This window comes from Heteronotia binoei, chromosome 10 (genome assembly GCF_032191835.1).
Source record: "Heteronotia binoei isolate CCM8104 ecotype False Entrance Well chromosome 10, APGP_CSIRO_Hbin_v1, whole genome shotgun sequence".
Classification (NCBI taxonomy): Eukaryota; Metazoa; Chordata; class Lepidosauria; order Squamata; family Gekkonidae; genus Heteronotia; species Heteronotia binoei.
The window spans coordinates 72,812,054-72,826,195 of record NC_083232.1 but is presented as its reverse complement, the minus strand read 5'-3'; the positions used below and the strand labels follow the sequence as shown (position 1 = coordinate 72,826,195).

Genomic DNA, 14,142 nt, shown 5'->3' with positions numbered 1-14,142 from the left:
CCTTAAGTAGCCTCATGTCAGCTGGTCAATGTCAGTAGTAACTACAATATATTAAGCCCACATGTTACATTGCTTTTGGTGTACATTTAAGATTTATTACAGTGAATAAAGATTTATTATTTTTTGAATGAGACAGCCATGTATTATATAGGTATACTCATCAGAGAGCCAGCTTGGCTGTCAGGTAACCCCAGCTCTGCTGCCAGGTAATCTGGAAGGGACCTCAGTCTGAAATGTTAATTACTGTTCATATTCTTTGAATGGAATACAATGAACATATGAACATATGAAGCTCCAGCATTCATATGAACATATGAAGCTGCCTTATACTGAATCAGACCCTTGGTCCATCAAAGTCAGTATTGTCTTCTCAGACTGGCAGTGGCTCTCAAGCTGAGGATTTTCACACCTATTTGCCTGGATCCTTTTTTGGAGATGCCAGGGATTGAACCTGGGACCTTCTGCTTACCAAGCAGATGCTCTACCACTGAGCCACCGTCCCTCCCCAATATTTCACACAGCCTGCTAGAGATCCAGTTGGCATGTGTCTACCTTGAGATATGACAGCTGGCCACAGTATCTACATTTGGTAGACAGCTGATGAGTATCTGATCATGAGGTTGGAAACTGACATCAGGGTCTTCTGATATTTCTTTCAGATTCTCCGGAGGAAAGGAAAGCGGTAGAAAATGCTTGCTCTTATCTAAATTCTACCAATCTGGGGTCCTGTGAAATAACACCTCCCCTAGAGCCTCTTAAGGCTAACCTCCAACTTGGGATGGAAGGTGAGACAACCTTGTGGCCAGGGAATCCCATCGATCTGAATATTGTGGTAAAGAACGAATCTGCAGGCACATGGACCGTGAACCTTGTTGCCTCTTGTCAGCTGGAGTCCTACATTGGAAAAGTGGAGGCCAGCCTCGCAACCATCAAGCAGACTATCCAAACAGAAGGCAAGCCAGGTATGCACAGTAAAACACCATTCAGCATCCATGTGCTCTTTATGATGCTGCTGTCTACTTCGTTAGAGGAGGGAGTCCTTATGCATTGTCACAGAGAGTCTTTCTATGATAGGAATGCAATTCTTTGAGCCACAGGTTGTAGAAAGGGGTGTGCACACAGAGACACTTCTTTCTCTTGCTTCTCCACCTCCTGGTATATATGTGTGATCTTTTTCACTTGGAAATGTAACACATCAGAGAAGATGGGAGATGCCTGGTCCATGCATGACCTGTGCAGCTCTATGCCCTTTGCTTTGCAGTCCTCTCCCCAGTTTTCCTGACATCTTCCCCTTGCAAGGAAGGGGCATCATCCCCAACTATTCATACACCAGGTACCATGTTTCACTCTTGCCTTGTGTGTTTCTCCTGCTAGTTGATTCTGCTTTGTGTTTGGCAGCTATTCAGATCCCTCTGAGAATAGCAGCTGAGACTTACCTAAAAGCATTGATGGCAGTAGAGGATGAACTTTTGGTCAAAGTCAACATTATTGCAGAGATTCAAGAAACTAATGAGACACTCACGGAAGAGCTGACTTTAACCTTCCAGTACCCACCTCTCAAAGTGGAGGTAAGCCATTAAAAATAGCAGGTACTGCTGAGATGCCATGTATCTACTAAAGGTAGAAGAAAGGGAAATCTGAATAAAAGTCAGAAGAAGAAAAAGAAGATATTGGATTTATATCCCACCCTATACTCTGAATCTCTGAGTCTCAGAACGATCACAATCTCCTTTACCTTCCCCCCCACCATAACAGACACCCTGTGAGGTAGGTGGGACTGAGAGAGCTCTCACAGAAGCTGCCCTTTCAAGGACAACTCCTGCAATAGCTGTGGCTAACCCAAGGCCATTCCAGCAGGTGCAAGTGGAGGAGTGGGGAATCAAACCCGGTTCTCCCAGATGAGAGTCCGCGCACTTAACCACTACACCAAACACCAGGGAAGATATGAACAAGACACGTCCCATGCCATCAGGTCATGTGCCCTGGTATCTGCCAGATATTCCTGGAGAGAATCACACATGGGTGATCCTCATCAAAACCGGGGGGTGGGGAGATTCATCTGAAAGATTGGGCAAAATTTTCTTTCCTATCCTGCCAGGTTTCCAATGTTTTGCACCTTCAGCAGCCATACATGGACATTGAAGGTTACAAATCAATCTTGTTTGTGCAATTTACAGGTTGCATGTTTTCTGTATTGTCTATAATCAGATCTCCTTTTCTGTTGATTTGTCTTTGTCCTGCAGATGCCGGAAACTGCAAAGATCAATGAAGATTTTAAGTGTGCATTCATTTTCAAGAATACACTCTCCATTCCCTTGGAAAACTGCAAATTGCATGTAGAAGGCCTGGGCATCTTTAGAATGGAAACATTTGATCAAGGGTATGAACCTAAAAAGAATTGCTGTAGACTGAATTAGACCTAGAGTGCAGTGAGAATAGTTTAGGGATCTGTCACATTTTTCTCTTATTGCTTTCATAGCTTGCGTGCGTGTGAGAGCTACTGGCATTAAATTTGTGAGCTACGGCATCAATGAGTTTGCTCTGGGGCCATTTTTCCTGAGCTAAGACAAAAATGTGTAATCTGGAGGCTAAACATCTGTGAGCTAGCCCATACTAACTCAGCTTAGAGGGAACATTGGTACCAAGCCTGCTTAGCTTCCAAGATCTGACAAGAAAAATCATTTTACATCTCAGTGGTAGCTAATGAATCTGTAGTAAATATTTTCTGTATTACAGATAACTTTTTCTTCCTCTTTGGTAGAAAAGTGATCCAGAGAAGTTGAGAGGCAGTAAACAAAATTAATTATTTCAAAGCAGGGGGCCCACAAGAATTTGCAGGGGAATATAATTTTCTCTTCCCTACTATTTCCTCTTTCCATTCCCTGAAATCCCCCTAGCTTCACCTTCCCCTGCTTCCTTCTCTCCTTCCTACATACCAATCAAGTCACTTTTATCTTCTCACCAGTCAACATACTTTTATCTTCTCCCTATTTTCAGTTTTCTCTCCTTCCCTTTCCCTAGTAGCCTCTACTTGGAAAAACTATGGATCAGTTGTGTGATGCCAGCTGCCAGGCCAAGCCTAGTTGTGCAAGGGGGAGCCTTCAAGGCCTTGCAAAGGGCACCTCATTTCCTCTGTATCCAGTTCCCCACACTGTTTCCTCTTTCCCTCCTCCTGGCAACCCTTAAAATCTCATTTTTCTTGCTTCCTTTTCTCTTTCCCACCCATTAGTCAACCTACCTACCTTGATCTGTCCATTGTTATCAGCTTTCCCACCTTCCCTTCCCTCTACCCAGGAAAACAATGGCCAAGCTGTGCGGTTTGTTGTTGCTGTTGTTCAGTTGAACAGTCGAGTCCGACTCTTTGCGACCCCATGGACAAAGTCACGCCAGGTCCTCTTGTCTTCCACCGTCCTCTGAAGTCTGCTCAAATTTGTGTTAGTTACATCAGTAATGCTGTCCAAGCATCTCATCTTTTGCCATCCCCTACTTCTTTTGCTTTCTATCTTTCCCAGCATCAGGATCTTCTCCATTGAGTGCTCCCTTCTCATTTGGTGGCCAAAGTATTTGAGCTTCAGCTTCAGCATCTGACCTTCCAGGAAACAGTCAGGGTTGATTTCCCTTAAAACTGACTGATTGGATCTTCTTGCAGTCCACGGGACTCTCAAGATTCTCCAGCACCACATCTCAAAAGTATCTATTCTTCTGTGCTTAGCCTTCCTTATGGTCCAGCTCTCACAGCTCTCTCCAGCTCTCACAGCCATACATTACTACTGGGAATACCATCGCTTTGAATTGTGTGGTACAATAGAACTAGTCACCACCCTGGACTGGGACAATCCAGCTGCACAGTGGGGAACCTACAAGGGCTTACAGAGGACACTTCATTTCCTTCTGTATCCTTCTCCCCATACCGTTTCCTCTTTCCCTTCTCCTGGCAGCCCCTATAGCCTCAACTTTCCCTGCTTCCTTCTCTCCTTCCCACCCAAAACACCAACTAAACTTTTATCTGCCTCCCAAACCTCAGCTATATTTATTATTTTACTTCAGTTATATCCATACATTCTCCACAATGTGAACCCAAAGCAGCTACATCATTTTCCTCTCATGCATTTTACTACATCATTTTATCATGTATTTTATACTCCAACAAGTTAGGCTGAGAGTGTGTGGCTGGCCCAAAGTCATCCAATGAGCTTCCATGGCGGACTGAAAATTCAAACCTAGATCTCCTGGAGTAGGCGTGGCCAACGATAGCTCTCCAGATGTTTTTTGCCTACAACTCCCATCAGCCCCAGCCATTGGCCATGCTGGCTGGGGCTGATGGGAGTTGTAGGCAAAAAACACCTGGAGCGCTACCGTTGGCCACTCCTGTCCTAGATCATAATCTGAATCTCTAACCACTACAGAACACCGGCTGTTGTGAAGTGGCTGCTTTTGAGTGGCAGTAAACAGGCTGGCCTAGCTGCATCATGCAAATTATGTGATGGCAAGTTCCCTGGTGGTTACTGCCAAGTCTGGCCCTGATGATGCAAAGGCCAAAACAGCCCTTTAAAGGGTTCTGCCCCTCCCCCTGCCTTTTACTGACTAGAAACCAAGGCTTGAAGTCTGACAAATCTGTTGTAGTTGCCTAGAAACAGCAACTTGGGGTATTCATAGCAAGGTAGTTCATAGAAAGCTATGTTCATGGCCCCAGCCTTTGGATTTAAATATCCACAGATAGTGCCACATTGAGAATACGGGATACTCATACTGGTGTGGAATACTATGGAATTCACTGCCCCAAGTTGCCTTGATGGGCCCTTTATTAAATGACTTTTAAAAAGGGACTGAGCAGATACATGGCTGAGCAGATACATGGAAAAGAGACCTGTAATGGCTGTGGGCTGTCTCTGAACACCAGTTGCTGGGGACCAATGGGACACCAAGGCTTCTGCCTTCATCCTTTGTTTTGAGAGCTTCCCAGAAGCATATGGTCAGTCACTGTGAAAAGCAGGATGCTCTTACAGATGGAATTTTGATCTGATTGGGAAGACTTTTCTTATGCTTTCCTTCCACTACTACCTCCCACCCCATGGAAGAAAGAGCTACCTTGGTGTGTGATTTAGATCAGGGCAGAAAGTCCTTCTCAAAGCTCGAATTGTTTCTCCCTGCCCTCCCAACTGTATTTCATTTTTAAAACGACCTGGCAGATTCAATCATGATTTTCCCACATAACACATACTTAGCCTGAGAAGCCCAATTGCAGTGACTGCTAATGGACTGCTAATGGACTCTCAGCTCTCCACAATTAAGGATCCATCTGCCCATCCATCTCCAATTTTGACATATACATTTCCTTCACTATGTTTTCCCCCAGAATAAAACCCAAACAAATGGTAATGATATAAAACTAAGCTTGTTATTCCTGTTTGGTCCTTGAATCTGTTCAACTTCTTCATTATGCTATACTGCTCACTCTCTACCTATATATATATGGACTGGTAATTTCATGTGCACGCACACAAAAGCTTATACCTTGAATAAAACTTTGTTGGTCTTAAAGGTACCATTGACTCACACTTTGTTCTGCTGCTAATGGACAGGTGCTCTTTGCACACAGATTTGGATTGTCTCTGCAGTAGCAAGTCCATTAAGTGCTATCATGTATAATAATGGGTATATCTTTTTTTGTTTTTGCTTTCTCTTTTCCTTCTTAGAGATGTGGCTCCTGGCAACATATTTAAATCCAAAATCGTATGTGCTCCGAGGAGAACAGGGACCAAAAAGATAGTGGCCAAACTCATCTCCACCCAGGTGAAAGGGATCGCTGTGGAAAAGATCATTACCATCATGGAATAGGGGCAGTTCCCACAGCCAACATCTGGTGGCAGCCAGAGGCTACCGCTGAGCTGTATTGACACCGCCTGCAGCTTGGATGGGGAACCAAAACAAGAGTCAGAAAGAGACGCTTAAGAGAATTTAAGTGGCTTAAGGGTATAGCTGTTTTGATTCTAGCTAATGGGGATTTAATAGAGATTATTCAAATCTGCTCTTAGATGTGTATAGATTTGGCAGTTTAGGATGAGTAAGAACATGTTTTGTGGAATTTGGAGTGGGCAAAATATCCATGGCTTTGGCAGGGGCGGGAGAAGTTGGCTCTGTTTTCCTTTAGCAAACAATTTAAGGCTTTGTCTGAGGCTAACAACATTAGCTCCTTCTTTTCCTTTCAGTTGACATAATGGTGGCTTTGACAGTTGCTAATTCTGCCGCTAGCATTTGTGTCCACAACATGCTGTGTATGACAAAGCTGCATGTAGCCTGCTTTGCTTCATAGTACAAGGTATGCAACATTTGGTGCATTATGTTGTGAAGTTTGCACAGAGCCATTTATATTCTGTGATCATAAATACAGCTTTAAATATTAAATGCAAAATTTTTAAAAATGGTGTGATCTGTCTTCTCATGCATGTTGTTTCCTCACTGTCCCTCACCTGGGAAGTTGGCAACCCAGCTCACAAGCTGATTCCTTACCCACTATATGGGATACTCATAAATAACCACGTTGCCATGAGATGACACTTTCAAGAAGAGAGATTATGACCCAGACTTCTATCTAACCTTTTTCACTTGCAGAAAATACAAACTATGCCTAATCAAATCTCAAGAAGCCAAATGTGAGTTGAGCAGAATTTCCAATTGCTGTGGTTTTTACTTTTTCCATTAGCAGAAGTTGAGTAAAGCATGTATATTTACATATTTTACAGGTTCCACAGTTCTGCCTATCTTGGTATAGAACTAGTATCCCGTACACATTGTTTTCACCAGTAACTGTTTCACACCACTCTTCAGAGTGTGTGTATTTCCAGAGCGTGCATGCTACCATTTATAAACATTCCATGCATCTGTGTTCTTCTCATGATTTATGCATCTGTTCCCAAATGTAACTAGCAAATTTTAAGAAGTGGTGGCAGGGACAGACAATGCATGTCTTACCAGGGATACCACATTATCCCCAGTAAATGTTTTCCCTTGTATGTCTCAGCAAATGGCTTGGATTCAACTTAGACTTCCATGAATTCAAAGAGGAGTGGGCTTAAGTGATACCTCCTTCCTATGGCAGCTGGGAGGCAGGGGAAACCCTCTGAAATGATGCTCTGGGTGGGACAGTGATAGCTCAGGGTAGAATAAGAGGAAAGGCAGAAATCAGTGAAAATCATCCCGCTGACACACACAAAGAAATCTAGGTGGGAGCAGGGCTTTTTTTGTAGTAGAAACTCCTTTGCATATTAGGCCACACACTCCTGATGTAGCCAATCCTCCAAGAGCTTACAGGGCTCTTAGTATAGGGCCTACTGTAAGCTCCAGGAGGATTGGCTACATAAGGGGTGTGGCCTAATATGCAAAGGAGTTCCTGCTACAAAAAAAAGTCCTGGGGAGGAGCCAATCCAATGGATGTTGCTTATTTCTCAGTGACACTGTGGTTTTGGAAGGTTGGCAATGAACTTCTGGCATCAGGTTGACTTAGGATGTGTCATTTGCCCTCCCAGGTAAGCATGTGGTCTGGCATGTTTACTCAAATCTTCACTAGCTAAAAAGGTCTTCCTATGTTGCTCCTCTTTCATGCCTGGACTGCAGGACCAGATCTGCAGTGTGCCAAGGGGCAAATGACCTGCTTTACAAGAACCACAACCTGAATCTGATGGCCTTTTAGATCAGTAAAACTTCTGTGAAGCCCCTCGACATATAAGCATGTTTTACGCATGCTTGGCAAAGATATGGCATTGACATGAATTGAGCTCGTGCTCCGAAATGCTTAACCAGAAGAATCATTGCAACCACTGGAAACATATGAGAAGACAAGACTGAGATGAAAATATTGATTCTTTTAATGAGTAGTTACTCAGTTGAAATCAGAAAATAAGATACAAGGAGCAAAAATAGAACACCAAGATCTGTAAATACATACACTCTTTAAAATTGCATAGGAGAGTTCCAATAAATTGCTCATTAAAACACAGGAGCGTCTGTCTTCCTATACGCGAGGTCCCAGCCCACTGTTTATTAAAGCCTTAGAGCTCAGGCACTCGCCAGTCTGCAAGGCTTCCAGAAAAGCTGTGCCTCGTCTTTAAGACACACGGTTTTATTAGAATGCAGCACATTAATACACAGGCTGGATGCATAACAGCCTAAGCATACAGGGGAGCATTGCCTTATCTCCCCCAAACAACCAGTTTAGGTCCCACACTTCAGCAAATACTTGTAAATTAAACATAGAGCTTTTGAAGACAGGCTATTCTGTTGGGTTCAATGAGGCTACTCATAGTAGTAAGCAGTACGCCTAGTAATGTAAACACTGGATCCCAGACACTGAGGTTATTTTGGTCTGAAGTATCTTAAGTGCCAGCCTGCAAGGTTATCTGACAAGGAACAAAAAACAGCAAAATTCAGAAGCAGCACAATCAGAAGTTTTGGTTAACTTTGGTATTTTTTTTTTAAATCTTCCGTCTGGTAGGTAAAGCTTTTAAAAGAATGGTCTGGACCCACCCAAATAAGGCACTTTCATTTAAACAGTGGAAGATATATCCTGCAATCAGAATCTCAATTTATGTTTATCCTTTTGCTATTTTGCTTCCATTTCACTGCTTTTTTGTCCCCAAAAGTGCATAGAAAAGAGGGTGAAGAGAGCCAGGATCTTAGAGCCACCTCTAACTACAAGGAGAACCAGTTTCTTTCTCCCCATTCCCCCCAATAAAATAGGCAACATCAGAGCAGAAATCTGTTCATTGTCAGACAATCCTCTCTTGGCTTAAAGGGCAATTTGGTCCTTAGCAATGTATCCTAATATTGTCATACAGTATTATTTATACACTTTGAAAGCACACTGATAATATAAAGTGCTTTGTTCTCCTTACTTAACATATAATAGCTGCTGTAAGATTTTCAACTGAAAGTGTATCCCACAAAAAGTTAATTTCAAAAGGCCATTTTGAGGTAACAAAAATATTTCTCACATGAATAATAAAGTAAAAAAGAGGGTAATTAGCATTTGTGTTGCTATTTCTGAATACATTATGAGCAGTAATACACTCTGAAGTGCTTGCCCTGTCTGGTGGATATACCAATAAAATTCAAAGTCTGATTGGCACCAATAGATAGATTATACTGAAATCAATGTGATTTTTCCCCTCAGACACCCAGAACGCATGAGCTAGGGTCACAACGATCAGCAGTGTGTATAATCCACATTTGTTTTACATGGGAGCCATCAAACATGCGCAAGCATTAATACATTGTGAACAATCTTGACAAAAAGCTTCTTTTACAAATGTTATAAAAACACTCAAGACTCAGATTTCAGCACAAAGGGAGGGTGGTGGTTTCTACTAACAATACTTATGGATATTCCATCAACATTCTTTGGCCCTAGAAGTGTATAACTAACCATTTGTCTGAGTAACATTCATTAAGTAGGGACAGGACATTCAGAATTTTTAGAGGTCTTTACACTAAGCTGTCATCTTCCTTCCTGTAATTTGAATTAAGCACTGACTTCTATAGTATCTGGAGAGCTACCTATTATCATTATTACCTTTATTTTCATTTATAAACCCTTAAAAAACCAGAAGTTATTTTTTCCCCTTTCCTAGCTACACTACCTCTCTTTTTATCCCTTATAGCATTACAACCATGATTTAGTTCCAAACAAGTATTTACCTCAGGGATGCCAGGCTGCTTGAGTCTTACACAGGTTGGGTCCCATCCTATGTGAAAATGAAATGGAGTTGTGAGCTCTCCTCTCCATGCACACAGATTGAGAGGGTGATGTGTGTGGAGAAGGATTCCAACTTTCCCCTCACACCATTCTCTGGACCTGAAACAGGCTGGAGAAGTGCTCATTGGCCTGTTGGGGAAACCCATGAGTGTTACCTTGAAGGCCCACAATAAAGCAGGAGACAGGGTGAGAAGCCCATTCCTCCACCAGTTCTTTGGTATGTCCACTTCTCCCAACTGCAACAGGACAAAAAAGAATTCTCCACAGCAGTGTGGAGGTGGGATGGGACAGGGAAAGAAAGGAAAGGACAGAAGCAGCTATAGTTCCTTCCTGCTTTATTGGGGAGTTGAGAAAGTTAAACACACTGGATCACTCACTGCCTAATTTGATTTCAGGCTAGTGGTATTTTTCCCCTCTAAGAATGTATGCAACACTTACAAAAAGTCTCTTAGTCCTCAAACTGAGAACCTTTGACAGCTTTTTAGCTTCTTCCATGAAAGACAGAAGTAGCCGTCAGCCTTTCAAGAGGCTATGGTTCCATATTCTTAATAAACTAAATTTTAAAATTTTATAAGTTTAAGTTCTCAGGGCAATATGTAGGCTAAGACTGAAAGGATTACTGCAGGAGCACCCAGTGGAATTTAAATCAGATCCCAACCCCCCACCCCCAATGACAGTAATATACACCCTTTTACTTGATGTTGTATTACCCAAACTGTTTTTGATGCTCTCTTCAGTTAGCCAAGTAAGAAACGTGAGAGAAAAGAAAGGCTGATGATTGAGAAAACCAAACACAAGGCCTCGTAATAGAGTAACAGGTCTTTCAATCCTGGCCTGTCTCACACATGTGGCAGCTGATGTGCTAAATAGGCCTACTGGTGAACAACCATCTGGTAAGCAGCTTAAAGGCACAAATACATCTTGTTTGACAGCGTATAGAAGAACACCCAGCATTAAGGAAGAAGTTGAAAAATCCACTCATGTAAAATGGAGATATTTATTTCCACACATATCCTCATTTTCCGAGATATCCTCATTTCCCAAGAATTTCTCGGGAATGCAGGGTGTCCTTGATACTGAGATTAATTGGTCCCCTTTGGAGGTACGCAGGAGCGCTTGGTCATGGCTGTGCCTCATAAGCATTCATCAGTCATGCCTCAGAGATAAACATGTTTTCCATTAGACAGCTGTTTTCCAAAAAGCTACATGGGAACTTTAAAGCTTATTCTATGGCTACAGCCACTGATTGCAGCACCACCATCAGAATTCTAAAGACTGTACCAAACGGGCTACAAACCTGTAAGATGTGGAAATTATTGATCAGCATCAAGACACTGAAATTATTGATCAACCGTTCAAAGATCAACACCCCAAATCTGACTTTTACCTACCACTACCAGAACATTATAGAGTATATCACAATTACTATCTATAATAAATACTCACTGATATTCAAAATGCTGGTTTGGCTAGAAAATGGTCATTGCACCTAATCTTTGTAGTTCTTCTGATTAAAACTGGTCTGTTAATTGGTAAGAAAATCAACAATTTCTAGCACATTAATACTTCCCAGGGGACTGCTAGGTAAACCAAAAGCTTCTCAATTAATGGAGTGAGAATAAAAAGGATTTCTCTGGTCTCTCAGAATCACATGGCTGAACCTGAAGTTTTATACTTGTCTTGACTTTACTTGGCCAATCTCTGCATTCCATGAGAGACAAACAAAACCTCAAATGGACCAGTGAGAGATGTACTAAGCTCTTGAGTTCTCCTGGGAAACAACATAGTTATTGCCTACCTTTAGAAAGGAATCATTAACTTTACAAGCACTTTACGTTTCATAAGATGGTTACAGTAGCTCAGTTAAGCTGTTGTCATCATTAGTAGATGGACATCATGGGAATCCAGTCGCATTGCTTTATTTTATTATGGTCCATGGCTACAGGGAACACTGCAGCCTTAGTGGCTTCATGCATCATGGTTTCTTAAAGCTAAGTCTCAAGTGCACAGATTCCAAAAGTATGCAGGCATTGTTAAGGCCACTCAGCATTATTCCTTTAACACACTTGCACAACAAACTCTTGATCAGAAAGCTGCTCAAAAGCTTCCTGAGCTGCCCTCTCAGACGGCGCAACCGTTGCTGTCCCTGATGGTGGGGCCGTCTCACAACCCAGGTCCGAGCAAGGACTGCACCACCGCAGGGAAAATTCACCCCCAAAAGCCAGTTTCATCCCTTCCCAGCCGACGACTTTTTCCCATGTGGGCTCCTGCTTTTTAAGCCGTTCAATGCCCTGTGGGAGACAAAACAGGTTGATTTGTTATACTTAATACTACAGAATTTGGGACATTTATGTGCCATATCATCATAAGGTACTGTCAGTCAGGAATGTGAGCTTCCACAAAAAAAAATAGGCTTGAAGAGAGAACAGTGGCTTGGTCAGGAAAATACTTTTTAGGTAAAACCTCTCAAGAGGCACAAATAGTGTGTAGAAGACTGCCTGATATTCCAGATCAAGACTTCTTAAACATGCCTATGGACATTTTAGGTTTATACCTAGACTCACAGTGGTATGATCTGCCAGTGGTTGCTACATCAAAAGGCAGCCGAATTGATTCTGCATCCCACAATCTGCCAGCCATTGTGCCTTTTCAGCACTTGATTTCCAGAGTTTTTTCTAGGATTGTCACTCAACTCAAGAAATCATAAGCAATTCATCATATGACTTAATTGAGCTACTTTAATGCGTACACTGATAAGAGTTTTCAATCAAAAAAGGACTCTCTTGGCTTTTGATGACAGATGCATGAATTACAACAGATACCACCTTAGAAAGGCTATTTTCCTCCTCTATAAAAAGAAGAGGAATGTCTTCCCATAGTTTTTGATTTAAAATTTTAGCCATCTGGGGAGGGAAAAAAAATCTAATGCCCAGTTGATTGAGGGCCTTTTAAAATCAATTAATCCACCAAAATTTGCAGTGCCAAACTGTATCTTAATAACAGGATGTGAAAAAAACCAAAAACTTCCCCATGACCAGTGGACAAAAGTGTCTATGGTCTTCCTCCTTTCCTCAATCACTAGAGCTTTTTTAAAAAAACAAACAAACCTGAATTTGCACCATTTTTACTTGCTTCTGCTGAAACATTCGTTTGACTTTTTATTTCACGATCCCAGAAACCAAATCTGCCAACCCCTTTTCACGGGATCTCACTTATGGGCGAGTGAATGTATTGGGCAAATTCCATGTTTGTTTGTTTTTAAAAGCTTGTGGCTGTATAATGAGAAGTACCATACACAGAAACAGGAAACACAGCCAAACACAGACACAATCACAACAGGGACAATCAAGACACAGATATGAAATTATAAACAGCTAAGTCTCTAGTCTAGACACACCTTTTCTCTTCTTAATGAAGACACCTTCTGTAAAATGCCAAAATTTGAATATAAGTACAAAGGTTTGGATTGAAGGGGACAGGCCTTCACAGATTTATACACAGTCTTTTAACAGAAGCTTTCTATAAAATGTTAAACTTCTAACCATTAACCCTTAAAATGACTGGTGACTAAAGACTGATGGGAATTTTCAAGTAACAACACGCCTGGCTTTTATTATCAAAATTTCTTACTCTTGGGTGGAGCCAAAGAACAGAATCTGAGGAAGGCTGCATGAAGAAGGTAAATGAGAACAACCATCACAACTGCCCCCATCACTTTGGTGTGGAGAAGGCAAACTAAGCAAGGCATATGCAGTAGCTGGAGGAACTGTGTGCCCAACCTGGCCATGACCACTTTACATCCAAGTGTGCACAGGTGGGAAGCCAGGTTTAAGCTTTACATCCAAGTGTGCACAGGTGGGAAGTTGGGTTTAAGCACGTACAGTAAATAAACAGCAACACACAAGTAGTCGTCAACCAGGATGAACTTCTTGTTTACTACCTAAACACAAAAACAGCCCCAAGAGGCAGAACAGGATGATTGTATTAAAAAATGGTTTTCTAAGGTATAGCAGCGTGGAAAGGACAGCCATTCTTTGTCTCTGGAAAAAGTAACATATACAATGGGGCTTTGGGATGGTGAAGGTTACAGATGACTTTTCACCAGGTGGTTAACTTATTACAGCCAGCCAGTGTGACGTACTAGTTATAACCAGTGATCCCTCTAAAGCTGAGTGTGTGTGAGACAGCTCACAGTTTTTTAGCTTCCGGCTCACATATGTTTGACTTAGCTCAGGAAGGATGGCCCAGAGCAAACCAGTTCATGCAGTACCCAAATTGCTCACTCACAACTTTAATGCCAGTGGCTCACAAAGTTGAATTTTTGCTCACAAGACTCCACAGCTTAGAGGGAGTATTGGTTCTAATGCCAGACTAGAATCGAGAAGACCCCC

At 42.1% G+C, this 14,142-nt stretch overlaps 2 protein-coding genes across 4 annotated transcripts in view; one reads left to right on the top strand and one right to left on the bottom strand.

Moving 5' to 3' along the window:
- TGM4 (transglutaminase 4) overlaps positions 1-6,392 on the top strand; it is a 33,661-nt gene extending 27,269 nt beyond the window's left edge. The window contains exons 11-14 of the mRNA XM_060247490.1: positions 660-962; positions 1,399-1,568; positions 2,244-2,380; positions 5,697-6,392. Of these exons, the coding sequence (XP_060103473.1) occupies positions 660-962; positions 1,399-1,568; positions 2,244-2,380; positions 5,697-5,838 (752 nt within the window). The 3' untranslated portion in view covers positions 5,839-6,392. The remainder of the gene's footprint in view (positions 1-659; positions 963-1,398; positions 1,569-2,243; positions 2,381-5,696) is intronic.
- A 1,455-nt stretch (positions 6,393-7,847) lies between these two features.
- ZDHHC3 (zinc finger DHHC-type palmitoyltransferase 3) overlaps positions 7,848-14,142 on the bottom strand; it is a 57,458-nt gene continuing 51,163 nt past the window's right edge. For all 3 annotated transcript variants that reach the window (XM_060247497.1, XM_060247495.1, XM_060247494.1), the window contains one exon: positions 7,848-12,042. In XM_060247497.1, the coding sequence (XP_060103480.1) occupies positions 11,809-12,042 (234 nt within the window). In that variant the 3' untranslated portion in view covers positions 7,848-11,808. The remainder of the gene's footprint in view (positions 12,043-14,142) is intronic.